Source organism: Epinephelus fuscoguttatus, linkage group LG1 (genome assembly GCF_011397635.1).
Source record: "Epinephelus fuscoguttatus linkage group LG1, E.fuscoguttatus.final_Chr_v1".
Taxonomy (NCBI): Eukaryota; Metazoa; Chordata; class Actinopteri; order Perciformes; family Serranidae; genus Epinephelus; species Epinephelus fuscoguttatus.
Genome location: NC_064752.1, coordinates 10,177,214 through 10,190,524, shown reverse-complemented (window position 1 = coordinate 10,190,524; position 13,311 = coordinate 10,177,214). Strand labels below are relative to the sequence as shown.

Sequence of the window (13,311 nt, the reverse complement as noted above, 5' to 3'; positions counted from 1 at the left end):
ATAGGGGCAAGAGTCCATCTGGAAAATTGGCTGATATTTAGGGCTGTTGTGGTGAAGGAATTTCTTCTGCTGCTATTAAGGGCGGCTCAACAGTGCGATACACAATATTACCGCCTTTTTTTGTTTGTTTTGTTTTTTTGTTTTTGCAAATTGCATTACTTATTGTGATTTCAGTGCTTTGTAAATAGGCTTTATTGATAGGCTATTAGGTTTATTGTTGTTTTTATGACTAACAGAGATGACACAGCTTTAAACAAATTAAACACTTGTTCACTGTTTAATACAGAACACAGAAGGGCAATGAGGCGCTATAAGGGGCGCAATGTTTCTTCAGCTGAGATGCTTTGGTTGTGTCTGGTTGCTATGATACAGAATATCCACGGGAGTAAACATTTCCACACAAGGTATAGTACCTGCTCTGGATGAAAGGAAGGCTGACGCACGAAGGGAGAGAGGAAGGAGTCTGTGCAGGTTCAGTAATAATTTCCCATCCATTGTTGTTGTTTGTCTTTGTGGTATTTGTCCCACCCCCCTTCCACTGTGATTGGACAGCTGGGTTAAAAATGACAGTGACAAGTGGCTGCAGCATTTTACCTAAAGTTGAATATTTCTTAACTCTCTGTGGCCAGAAAAAACTCCACATGTGCAGCACTCAGCGCAGAAAAGATGCTTAGTGCCTCATCACGCTGCTGGCATCCGTAGCATGGTGTAAACATGCAGCGCTCCAATGAACATGAACATCGTGTTTGTACCAGTTGCTTGCCGTCTGGAGTTTGGCTCGTCAGTGAGCTCCGTATGTTTTATTCATATGAGTTAGTGACTGTAGGAGGGGCTTCATCAATCAGGCAGTTATTGAAACATGAAGTTTATTTTAATTCTGCATCATAACATTGTGTTAAACTATAGAAGATGAATTTTGACACATCAAATAGACATTTTGTCATAATTTATGCATGTTGGCCAGCCAAGAGCAAAGTGAAGGGCAAACAGGGCAGTTTTTTTTTAATCAGACATTTTTGGTATTTGTACATTACAAACAAACATTTAATAACTAAATTTTCTAATTGTTTGGAACACTGTACTTCCAGTCAATGCTTTTTAAAGCAATAGTACAATCTGCAAGTACAAGAAGATTTAATCCACCTCTTCCCTGCTCACACATAAAGGAATTACTCTCCGAACCTGCAGAAGCCTTCTTTTATTCACTGTCAGTGCTGATGTTGAGTTATTATTCATACATTATACAACACGTATACAAGTTGATACTTGAGGCATAAACAAAGACCTATAGAGTGGTTAAATAATGCTTGTGTGTTGAGGAACACTGAGGACATGAAAAGAAAACTTTGAAATGGGAATTTACTGTTGGGGAAAATACTTCTGGATCCAGTGGTTCCTCCCACATCTCAAAGGCATTTGTTAGAGGGTTGTCCCACTAATTGTGTTTCCTCAGACTCCATAGTCCACACAGTAATACTCATCACCATGAAAGTCTGTAGCAAACCTGCTGCTCACTACAGACCACAGTTAACAGTGAATGAAAACATGTAAACAACTGTGCTGAATGGATTCCTATTCAGTAATGAGGCAAAGCAAAATAGAACTTACCAGAATGTAGCTCCAGTTATGTGTTAAGTACATGTGTGTTTCACCATATCCATTTATCACAAATTTAAAGCGTAATGCTTGTATTTTTCAACCTGGACCCCAATTTTCCTATGTTTTTGTGTCTAAGGGACTTAAATGATCAACATTTTTTTTAAATTGGTCCAGTATTGAGAGAGAGTGCTGCAGGTGGCAGCAGCGAATGGTATGCTTTGTGCATTAGTTGTTGTTGCCACTGGCAGGCTCAGATTATTATAATGGGTGTCTTACACCATTATGGAACAGACCCTTGCAAGGACATGTTTTTCCATACCTTTCACCTGTTCTGTTCTCTTGTGTCTAAGTATCGGTAACGAGGTCTCGTTCGGAAATCTCACAAGAGGTGACTTGTTGTGTGACAAAAACGGAGGAAACGTGAGTAAGAGTTGGAGAGAGGAGTGCTGATAATAGTTTGTGTTGGAGTACAAAAAGAGTATCTTACTATTATTTAAAAGATTTTTTATGTCATGGCTGAATACTTTGCTGATTTTGACAATGTGAAAAATTTCAGAACAAGACTTCTCCTTTTGCAGGACTAGGACACAAAACATCCGAAACAAGCAAAATAAGAAAAAAACATTTGATTTCTTTATAGTAGCCCGTCTATGATGCTGTCAGACTTGCAATAACAGTCTTAGTCTATTAAGTCCAGTTGAGACCAGTTCAAACAGACAGCTACTTGCAATGCACTGTTCTGCAACTTTCTAGAAACCTGTTGGTTCACACCAATGCAACTAGATAAGATGGCTTATCATCCCTATGCAACAACTCTCCGTACTTCCCTTCTGATTTCCAGCTTTTCAGGCTTATTTTGTGGCTGAATATAATTTGTAGCTTCTTAAAATATGAATGAGGATAGTGATAGTGAGATACTGGCTACAGCTGCATTTGTTGTAGTGAGGAAATGACGAAAAATAAACAAAACAGGCATAGGCCACAATAATGTAAATATCCAGCGTCAATTAATCAGGAAACAAGAATGCGTGTGGGTGGGTTGGTGTGTGGGGGGTGTATGTGCATAAGTACAAAGAGCGAGCAGCAGCAGTGACCCACCGTGCGACACTAGCACACCGTGAGGACCGAAACAGAGTGACGGAGCACCCACCGCAGCAAGCATCTGTGGTCATTTTGACTTTATGAGTGGACTTCACTAAAAACCGACTGGCTGTACAGATGGGTGACGTGCTTTTATGTCCTAAAACCAGCTGTTGGTGATTTGACCAGCTGAGTTGCAGGTCTCACCATCAGCCGGCATGAGTCGAGTTCAGACTGGCCAGTTCAGTTTAAATGGTTTCATCTCGTTGCAAATCATTGGTCTGAACTGGGCTTTATTGGCAAGAACAAGCACTTTCAGTCAACATAAGTTGCTCCAAGTGGTTACATTGACGCCTGTTTCACCACTGCTGGCTGCAGCACTCTCTCCCAGTACTGGACCAGTTTTCAAAGTTGTTGTTCCCACGAGTCAGTTAGACACAAAAACATGGAAAAATAGGGTCCTGGTTGAAAATAGTGGGTTCCCCTTCAAGTGAAACTGCTGGGAATACAAATCACTGAATCCTGATTATGTACAATACATGTGTCAGTTGTTCTGGGGCCATCAATGGGTGAAATGTGACGCTTAACTCTAAATCTACAAAACTCTAAACCTACACCATACCTCAAAGAATCCCATCGCTTCAAGCATAAATCTGACTTAACTGCACCAGAGGAAGTTACTGTCCAGTTTCTGTCCACTTAAGTGCAGATAAAAGAATGGAAAAGATGGAGGATATGGGCAGACATATCATTTTAGTACATATTCCGTCTTCGTCTGTGAGAAGGATAAGCTCTCCAACAGCAATCACTTGAACTTAATCCTTTACCACCGCTCTTAATCTGTAACATAAAGAGCTCGAAGGATGTGTCACACATGTGATCACACTACTCCAGTCCATGTCATAGTTTTTATGAAAGAAGGCACTGGAAGAAACAGAGCTGGGAAATGGAACATGAAGGTGGTGAGGTTGTTAAAAATAATGTGTTGGGTTTGTGGTCTCATTTCATTGAATTCTTTCCATTTCTTTATTAGCATTTTCGTTTTAGTGTGTATGGTGCAGGAGTTCTTTCCATTTTAGAGAGTTTGACATTTTACTGAAAGAGACAGATGTGTTTTATTTTGAAGTCTGAAGGTGCTCTGTCATCTTCCTACCAGGTTAATGTGGGCCAGGCGACAGTGCAAAACAACTTAGTCGAGACAGTACAAATTACATCAGCAGTAACTGTGTTGACAGTTAAATTCTCCTTTTTTTCATGTCCAACCTGAACATCAGAGCCTTTTTTATAACTAATTATTTTGGGTGTCATTTCAATAACATACATCATCTGAGGAAGCTAGTGAAGGAAATATGTCTTACGTTTTGACTTCTCTAGGCTCATTAAAAAATCATTGCCCTTGTGTTTCTGGGGATTTAAACAAACGTCTTTGAAGCTTTGATTTTGTGTGGTCACTTGGTTTTCTGGGGTTTTATGACCACGCTGGAGGAGGAGCGTACACAGGAGAAGGCTGTTGGTGAGACCTTCTGGGGGTCGATGTAGTTATTTTCCAGCCTCACGGCCACCAGAGTAGAGTCTCCACTGTAGTTTGGGTCACAGATGCCTTCGTCAGAGATACTCCTGGAAGACACAGCATAGGATGCAGTTGGATATATTTTCTGTTATATCAAAAACTAAAGCTATTGATTTTCATAATCGATTAAATATATGGTCTATAAAATCTTGGAAAACTTTCAACAACTTTCTAAAGCCCCTCTGATGTCTTTGGATTGTATTTTTTTGTCCAGCCAACAGTCCAAAACAGAAATACAGTATATTCAGTTTACTATCACATAAGACAAATAAAAGCACACATATGGGCACACACCATCTGCAAACAGGTGACATCAAAGCGCGCTGCTGAGCTTTGTATCATCTGTATTATCAAAATAGTTAATCATTTCAGCTCTATCCAAGATTGCATCAGTAGCTAATGAATTCTAAAATTCAGTCAGAATTTTCATTTTATCATTCAGATGTGTTTTTGGGTGTTAAGCTTGACTTGATATTTGTTATAAGTCTAGCCTCTTCTCTATCACAGACACTAAAAGATATACCATGCAGGGTTTTCCTAAAAAAAACCCAAAATGTTTGGGCTCATACTAAAGTAATTCCTCTTACTCATCAATGTATTTCTCGGCAGAGACTCTGCCCTCTGCCTATATGTTCTTATTTTCTGTGTTTATTGGCTTGTACCCCTTCAGCGCCAAAAAACTATATACTATATATGTATATAACTATAACCATACTATACTATAAATATAGCTAGGCGAAACGCCTACAAACTGTGAATTTGGGGTTGGCTTTTCCTGTCACCTTAAACAACCCTGCATAGTATACCTTTAATATGGATTTGGAGCTCCTCAAGGATTTATCCTAGGTCCTATTCTATTTTCTTTATACATGCTCTCCAAATAAAATAATCAGTCATCATAATGTCAAAAAGATGTGGTCATGGTTTTAGACTGTAAATTTTGTTGTTGTTTTTTAATCAAGGTCACAAAAATGTATTTTCTTCATCTTAGGAGGATCAACAAAATGAGACCACTTTTGAGTGACACTGATGCTAACATGCAGATAACGTGCTTTTACTATCATTTGCCTAGATTGCAACCGTTCTCTTTTTACCAGGCTGCATTAGCGTTAAGAAATTAACTGTGAAATCAGAATGCTACTTCCAACATAGGGCTGGGCAAAATGGAAAAAATTAAATTAAATAATTAATTAAATTAAATATCACAATATTTTTGATCAAATACCTTTTTAATATTGTGAGAATATTGTAGGGTTGACTATTGGTGCTCTCACAAAATAATTACATAATTACATTTTTGATAAATAATCCTCAGTATTGTGGATATAATGACAAAGAGGGCAAAGGTAAATAATAAAACAGTCTGGTAAATTCAGAAAATTACATCACTTTACTGTAATGCAGCCTTTAAAACCAGGAAAAGACAACATTTACTACATAAGGATATCCAAACTCTAAGATGATATCTAGTGTCATATGTCAGTATTGATATAATATTGATATATTGCCCAGCTCTAATTCAACATTTTGTGTACCCCTGAAAACAAACATTTGTATTAAAGGTTAATGTTATGGTTTGTTATGGTACCACACATGTTAAAATAATCTCAGGTATTTATTTGGTGGCTGGTTGCAATTTCCCACCTGGAGTGTCAGCCATCTTGGCAGTGAAGACAGAACATGACATGCAGTTTAAAATGTTATTATGGTCATTAAAATGTTACTTTTATATAAAAACCATCCTACAACCTGGACCAACTGTGTGTGCCATGCATGGACCTGTGAGTAAGTAATGAGGTGATTCAGGGTGACTCTCAGGTGGAAACATGAATCGACTTGTTTTGTTTCTTGTTGTCAAGGCGACGCTCCGTTCAGTGAACTCTCAGCTTTTATATTGTCTGGCGGGCTGAGATGAATGAGTCAGTGGTCTGGTCAGGCCCTCATCTGTTGTGCAACTCTTAATAGTTGGTCCTAAAGGATTGTATTGCATTTAGATATTTTTCCTCAAGCTCTATCTTCATTCACTTGGTGTTATTGTTATTTGTCTACAGCTTCTGGTACTTAAATGAATGTTTTTTGTTTTTTGTTTTTTTTACAACTTGTGTCCGAGTAAGAAACAAGCTCTATTTCCATTATGCTTTAAATGAACAAGACATAAAATAACTAACACCGCTAATACTGATAACACCTGTTTATTACAGCTTGGTTCGTGTTTCTATAGATTTATCGTTTATTTCTATCAGGCATGTTTTCTTCAATTTTATAATTGAGATTAAGGATGACGGTTACACTTACAGCCCAAAATCACAAATCAGAAAACTTCCTCAAAGGTCTTTCCAATCTAGACATATGATACCCTCTATCCTTGCACACTAGTTGACTTAAGTATTATCATAACTGATAGAAATGATGGACAACACTATGAAAATAAGCATTGAGGCACTGATACAGTGGGACCCGATCCTTGAGTTATGGATGCCGTGTTATTTGCTGGTGACCTTAACAGAGACTACCCTGTCTGTATGCTGAGATTGGCTCCAGTCCCCATGACCCTGAACGGCATATGCGGGGTGGAAAATGGATAGATGAAGAATACTTGGAACTGAAATCCTAGTATTTCCTGGGTATTCTGACCAATAAGGAGAAGTACTTGCAGGATCTCTGAATATTTAACATGTGTTTGGCTGTCTGATCACACACTGAGAAATGTTAAGTGTTTTAAAACAAAGACACCTTCAACTAAGTTGTACAAAGTACAAAGTTGTGGTATGGAATGCTGTAACACCTCTGTCAGCTGTAGCTGTTTCTTCCATCTACATGTCATGTTCAGCTTAAGTTCAGAAGCAAAATATTGTGTAGACTAAGTGTGAATGATCTGTTGATGAACAGTTTGCAGGCAGTGTAACACCTTGTCTTGATCAGATCTGGTGGCCTCCATCCTGAATTGGAGAGCACAGCTTCATTCAACATATGTAGATGATCGCTCAACTGTTACAAATCAAACAACAGCTCTCCAGTTCTTCAAACACAGAAACAACATGCATGAAGTGGACTTTGTCTGACACTGCACACAGGATGACTGAAGGTCAGCACTAAGGCGATCTCAGACCCACTGGCTATTGTCCAATGACGATAAAGCCTTTGGGTCAACGGGCCAACATTTTGGGAATATCCAGGCAACTTCTTCTTCCATGCTTATTGTTCAACAGTGTTGCTACAGTTCGATTAACAACGGGTGCAGACATCATTTTGGCTAATCTCTATAAACAGTAATCTGCACATGAATGCAGATAAATTTGATAAAAGCTAATAAAAACCTAAATCATAGTCAGATGGTAGCTGATAGGTTCCGAGATTGCATTTCTTCTGGTGCATTCTGCCTCTTTTGCTCTCCTCACAGACTGCTCAACTGCAGGCGACCAAAGCTTGTTCAAACATGATTGTTCAATACTACAAACAGAAACCAGAACACTTTGGATACCAAAATCTTGTACTGCTGCCTACAGATTCTGTTTATAGAGATTAGCACAAGGGTAGACAGACATACACTCCAATATGACAACTCGCATGGATTTAAACTAATACCAGTGAGAGGATCTGATTAAAAACAGCTTTGAATACCTCAAAAAAGTCAACTTTTATCAGGAATAATTGTTCTACTAGAAATTTTACCACATAATTGAAAGCTTTTGAAACAGTAACATGAAACAAGTTTGAACAATTGTAATTGTATGATTGATTATTCATAAAATTAAACTTTGTTTATGGCAAGAAAAAAATGGCATACTCCCAGGAAGTTGTCACTTTAAACACAAAGGGGAAAAAACTCATCAGGTAGATATTTGTGGATGATGGATTCATACCTGATCTTGTTATCATTGAGTCTGAGAAAGTGTAAGTTGGTCATCTCGTTGATGCCAGACGGGACAGAGACCAGCTGGTTGTGATCCAGACACAGTTCCACCATTGATTGGTACGTGCCAAAGAACGACTCCGGTTCAATTGCTTCACCATCCAGTTTGTTGTAAGAGAGGTAGAGGTACTCTAAACCAGGCTCCATGTGGGCAAAGACAAAACCTGTGGATGTGTTGGAAGAGAAGAGTAACTAAGTATCTATTAATGCTGCAACTAATGATTATTTCGATTATTGATTCGTTATTCAATCTATGAAATGTCAGAATATAATTTCAAAGTATGATCACAAGACAGGCATCAGCACTGGAACTGATACTGTTGTTGATTTTACTTCATATTTACTTAATGTGAGAAAGGCCAAAATAGATTTAACATTCAGTCAGTTACTCAGACCAGTGTCCATTGCATCAACCCACTTTGTTGTTTTTTGGTTTGCTCCATTGGATCTGTTATGTTCCCATGATCTTGCTTGATCTTTTCTTGATTCAATTTTTCCTGTAATACTTGGCTGTGTCATATTTCCTCATTTGTGCCTCTTGTTCTCCTTCCTCCTTCCTCCTTCCTCTTCCTCGCCAACTCCCTCTAAATGGCTGTCTCTCCAATTAGCTAACCAGTTGGAGTTGGATGCAAGTTGCGCAACTAGCATTCTCTAACATTCACCTTTTTAAGTAGTAGTTGTCCTGCTCTGTACAGTTGCAGTAAAACAGTGGTTACTCTTGGGTTTGTTCTAATCGTCCCTCTTCGGCTCAACCAATGACAATCAACAGTACTGCAGCCAACCAATGAAAGTACCTGAACTTGTGTATAGAAACACTTCCTGAACAGTGCCCAAATTTAGTTCCAGAGAACGGAGAACCGTAGAAACAAACGCAGAACCAGACAAAAAGAAAACTTAATTAAGGTTAAATTTGATTAAGTTCCTGCAGTGGAAAAGGGCTACAAGTATTTATTAGGGATAGACCGATATGGATTTTTTTAGGGCCGATGCCGATACTGATTTTTTTCCATCACCCTTAGCCGATGACCGATTATGGACTGCTGATTTTCTTGAGCTGATATTTGGGGCCGATACTGCTTTTGCTCCCTCAGTTTACATAAAAAAAAAATGACACAATGACAACTAATATTACAGGTCTCAAGTTTAAAATAAGAAACATTTATTGAACAGTAAAAAATACTAAAACAAGATGGAAAGTTGAGTTAGAACAGGTAGAATATTATTATTATTATACATTCAAATAAAAAAAAAGAGTTCAGTGCTCTTAAATCTTCCAGTAATGTCTTTATAAAATAAACAAATATTTAAGCTGAAGCATAAATAAAACAACAACTACTGTACACAGTAGGATTCAACAGCTTTGTTCAACTTAACCACATACTTTCAAATGAAAAAAAGTGCCAGGGAAAAATAAATCCGCGAACCCACGCGCGTATCGGCCAATGCCGATACAAGTAAAAAACTCAAATATCGGCCCGATATATCGGCCGGCCGATGTATTGGTCTATCCTTAGTATTTATATGTCTAGCAGTTACTGCCTGATGCTGATGTACAAATGGCCTTTGTTTCGTAACATTTTTTTTAGTTTTGAAATCTATCACCTACATGATCAATTCATCGTTCTTTTCATGCTGTTGAACATACAGTAAGATAGCATTCTTAATTTTGGGGAGGGCTGAAAAGTGTTGTCTTCAGTCCAACAGTTGTCAGCCAGGAGTTAAATCAACACCTACCAGGTATCCTCTCAATTTTGTTTCCCACCAGCACCAGGTGGACCAAAGATCTGGGTAGGTATGATGGAACCAGGTAAAGGTCATTATGTGAAAGGTCGATGGACTCCAGATTTCTGCAGAAAAAAGATGAGGGGAGGATGTATTTGCAAGGGAAATGGAAAAGAGAACATAAGGAGTTGACTGATTGTGCTTCACGACAGCTGATTGAAGAAACACTGAACACTGAACAGAAATGAGACACCATTCGTTGTGCTTCTCTCAATATAGTGCCAAGATAAATGTTCCTGTACTCTTAAACAGCACATGATGGTGTGGTAGTGAAATGGAAAAACAACTGTATTCATTACAAAATGATGATTGAGATACATAGCTACTAAATTCCTGTGACCCTGGGGAATCATTGGTGATAGTCTATTTTTGTCAGACCTGTGGTTGATCCAGGCCAGCGGGGCGATCCTGGTCTCATCCAGCCTGTTGTGTCTCAGAGAAATTATGTTGAGACTGTGGGTCTGATTAAAAACGGTCTCTGAGATCTCCTCAATCAGGTTGTTCTCCAAGTACAGCTCCTAAATGACAGTAAAAAAACAAATGTTTGACATTATCAGGGTTGGAAAGGATAATGTTTTGATCAGTGGAAACTCGTGGACAATCACTGGAATTTAGTGTCAGAGTGACAACACTATTTGGTGTAGTAGATTTTTAATGAGTTACGTGTTTGTCATTAAACTGTTGTGTTAAGTGAGTGCTTTTGGGTCAGAGATCTTGGCAGACTGTCTGTGGTTTGGTGAGACTGTTTTGGGTTATAAATGTATAATCCACCCCAAAACTAAATTCATGTCTGTTCTACCTACAGTCCTTATTTAAACTGGCAACCTAATCAGATGAACAGGCAGCGCAAAGGCATGAACACCAGAAGTATACTGACACATTGTGGGTGTGTGCTTTCATCCCCTTCAAATCATGATCATAATCACTCTTGGCTACACAACGGTGAAAGTGTCTGGTAAATCCTGAAATCCCAGAGCTTCTTAGCAAAGAACAAATGTTAAAGCTTAACTACAATCCTCTGGACTCTTATCTAAGAAAAGTTACAGGTTTTAGGATTTACAGAGTGTGAAGAAACTGTCCAAGGTTGGTTTTAAGGTGGATTTACAGCAGCAGCATGTCGTGGTGTTTTGCAGTGTTTGTGGTTAACCAGAGACTGTAATTACAGGTTGAGTGGAATGGTAGAAGCAGAGTTTACTCAGTAGAGGAGTCTTAAACATCAGAGCCAAAAAAAATACTGATGCATCAGCATACCTGAATTCCTGACTGACAGACTGAATGCAGGCAGCCGCTCAGAAGGCCTCTGATAATGTGACTGCCTGATAATCTGAATTAAAAACATTATGCTGCTGGTGAGTTTAGATACATTTATTATGTTTTTAACGTTTTTTGGTGGTTCACAGTCAGTATGTTTCGATGCACAGTTAAGTCAAGCTATGGTTATAGCTCAGCTAGGCCATTTAATTGGTCTCCTGTCCTTGTCCCAGTATACTAGCATGGGAATGGACTCGATTTATTGACCGAAGTATGTCCAACTCCACTACAATAGGTGGTGATATGACCCCTTTCAGCTTGTTAGTATTGGACCTTTTTCCGGTTGACCTATTGCATCACAGACCAAACAATGGACAAACAAGTTAGCTACAGTTAGCTAGCAGCAAACTTGAACCATGGTGGACAACTTTACAGCTCTATACATTTCATTGATCCAAAAATGCACGGCTCTGGATGTAGGTTTCGCCATGTTGTTACTGGCTTCTTCCTCCATCATGCATTTATTGCTTTCGAGTGCCTCGGCCAGTTTGGGTCTGATTGACTGTATACATGCAGGAGTAATTCGACCCCCAATGGCATTTTCTGGGTGTGTTAGTCCGACTTAGAGATTCAGTACGATTTCAGTTGGACTAACATGTTTACATGTATTTTAAAAGTCCGGTTTTAGTCGGACTAACACAATAAATCGATTTTCTCAAATGTCTTGTTAACGTACTGAGTGAGTCCTTTGAACTCATTAAACCACTGAGGATTGAGCCATGATTAGAGATGGGAATCGTAAACCAGTTTAAGTTGAAAACAGGTTCCAAATTGTCCGATCCATCTAAATTGTTTTTCTCCAAGCTTATCAATTCCTCCTCTTGATACCTGCATGTTTCAGTTGCACACTGCAAAACAGTGATGTCAAACTCATGCATCTACACTGCTGGTAACTTGAAACAAGGAGTCATGGCGTAGAGGAAGAAATGGTCTGAAGTGTGGCTTCATTTGACAAACATAAATTCAGTAATAATTCCAGTAAAATAATAATTTCAAGTAAACAACATGGGCTTAAATTCTAGAGATGTGAAGTTTTTCATTCTCTACACACGAGTGCCACTGCTTCCCAACTGAGCAACATGTCCGATACTGAGGACAAATATCCTGTTATAATAACTTTAATGCCATGCAGGCAAAAAAAAAAAAAAGCCTAAATTAAAATATAAATGCAGCACAACTCTTCTCTCATTTTACCCATTTTTGATAAATAAGTCAGCATAAGTCTGACTCTTGAAACATCAAATTTTGGTAATTACAGCTAAAATAATGAAAAATCTCTTTTCAAGATGGCTCAGCTGTTACTTACAGTTTTCAGGAGATTTGCCAAGCTTGTAGATTTGTGATACATCGGCTTCCTTTAGCATTTGTGGCAATCAATTTTGGGGGGGGTCATCTTATTGATGACCTGAGTCAAATGTGTACCCTTTTCTGCTCTGTTACTACACTATGTTCACATTCAAAGATAATAAAACGGCTCCATTGATGCTGAAAACCTGTGTAGACCTTCCTCTTTTTCACACAGCTAATTTATCAGGAAACAATAGGGAAATAAATAAAGTATTGGATCAATAAGCAGACTCGATAATGGCATTGATATCAATCAATTCTTATTATTTACCATCCCTGGACATGACTACTAGTTTCACAGAGGTCACTTTATTGGTGGCACCATCTGACCAAAGCAGCATTTTGCCATTTGATGAACCTAGTAGAGAGCACTGGACTTTTATGAAGTTAGACAGAAGTCGGGCTGTGTGAGGTATCCCGGTGTGGGAAACGAAGAGGTAAAGAGCTGTAGTTATACAGTAGTTATGTGAATGTGTATTACTTCATACCAGCAGTGCTGGGGGGAGGCCCTGTGGTATGGTGCGGAAGTGGTTTCTGCCCAGTCGAAGGTAGGAGAGCTGGTGGAGGGGAGCGAAGGCCAGAGGATTTACATTCCCCTCACTCAGCAGATTTCCCTCCAACTCCAGAATCACCAGGCTGCTCAGATCTTAAAGATAAAAAACAGATAATTCACACTGAATATGTTGTGACCTTAAAGCTGAGGGCAGTA

At 38.8% G+C, this 13,311-nt stretch overlaps 2 protein-coding genes across 5 annotated transcripts in view; one reads left to right on the top strand and one right to left on the bottom strand.

The window, feature by feature from the left end:
- Nucleotides 1-13,311, top strand: part of LOC125893035 (centromere protein P) — a 130,419-nt gene that overhangs the window by 87,961 nt on the left and 29,147 nt on the right. The gene's annotated exons all lie outside the window — the stretch shown is intronic.
- Nucleotides 2,898-13,311, bottom strand: part of ecm2 (extracellular matrix protein 2, female organ and adipocyte specific) — a 32,719-nt gene continuing 22,305 nt past the window's right edge. For all 4 annotated transcript variants that reach the window (XM_049581829.1, XM_049581921.1, XM_049582002.1 and 1 more), the window contains 5 exons: nucleotides 13,091-13,248; nucleotides 10,323-10,462; nucleotides 9,897-10,009; nucleotides 8,113-8,326; nucleotides 2,898-4,296 (listed from right to left, as the gene is read on the bottom strand). In XM_049581829.1, the coding sequence (XP_049437786.1) occupies nucleotides 4,128-4,296; nucleotides 8,113-8,326; nucleotides 9,897-10,009; nucleotides 10,323-10,462; nucleotides 13,091-13,248 (794 nt within the window). In that variant the 3' untranslated portion in view covers nucleotides 2,898-4,127. The remainder of the gene's footprint in view (nucleotides 4,297-8,112; nucleotides 8,327-9,896; nucleotides 10,010-10,322; nucleotides 10,463-13,090; nucleotides 13,249-13,311) is intronic.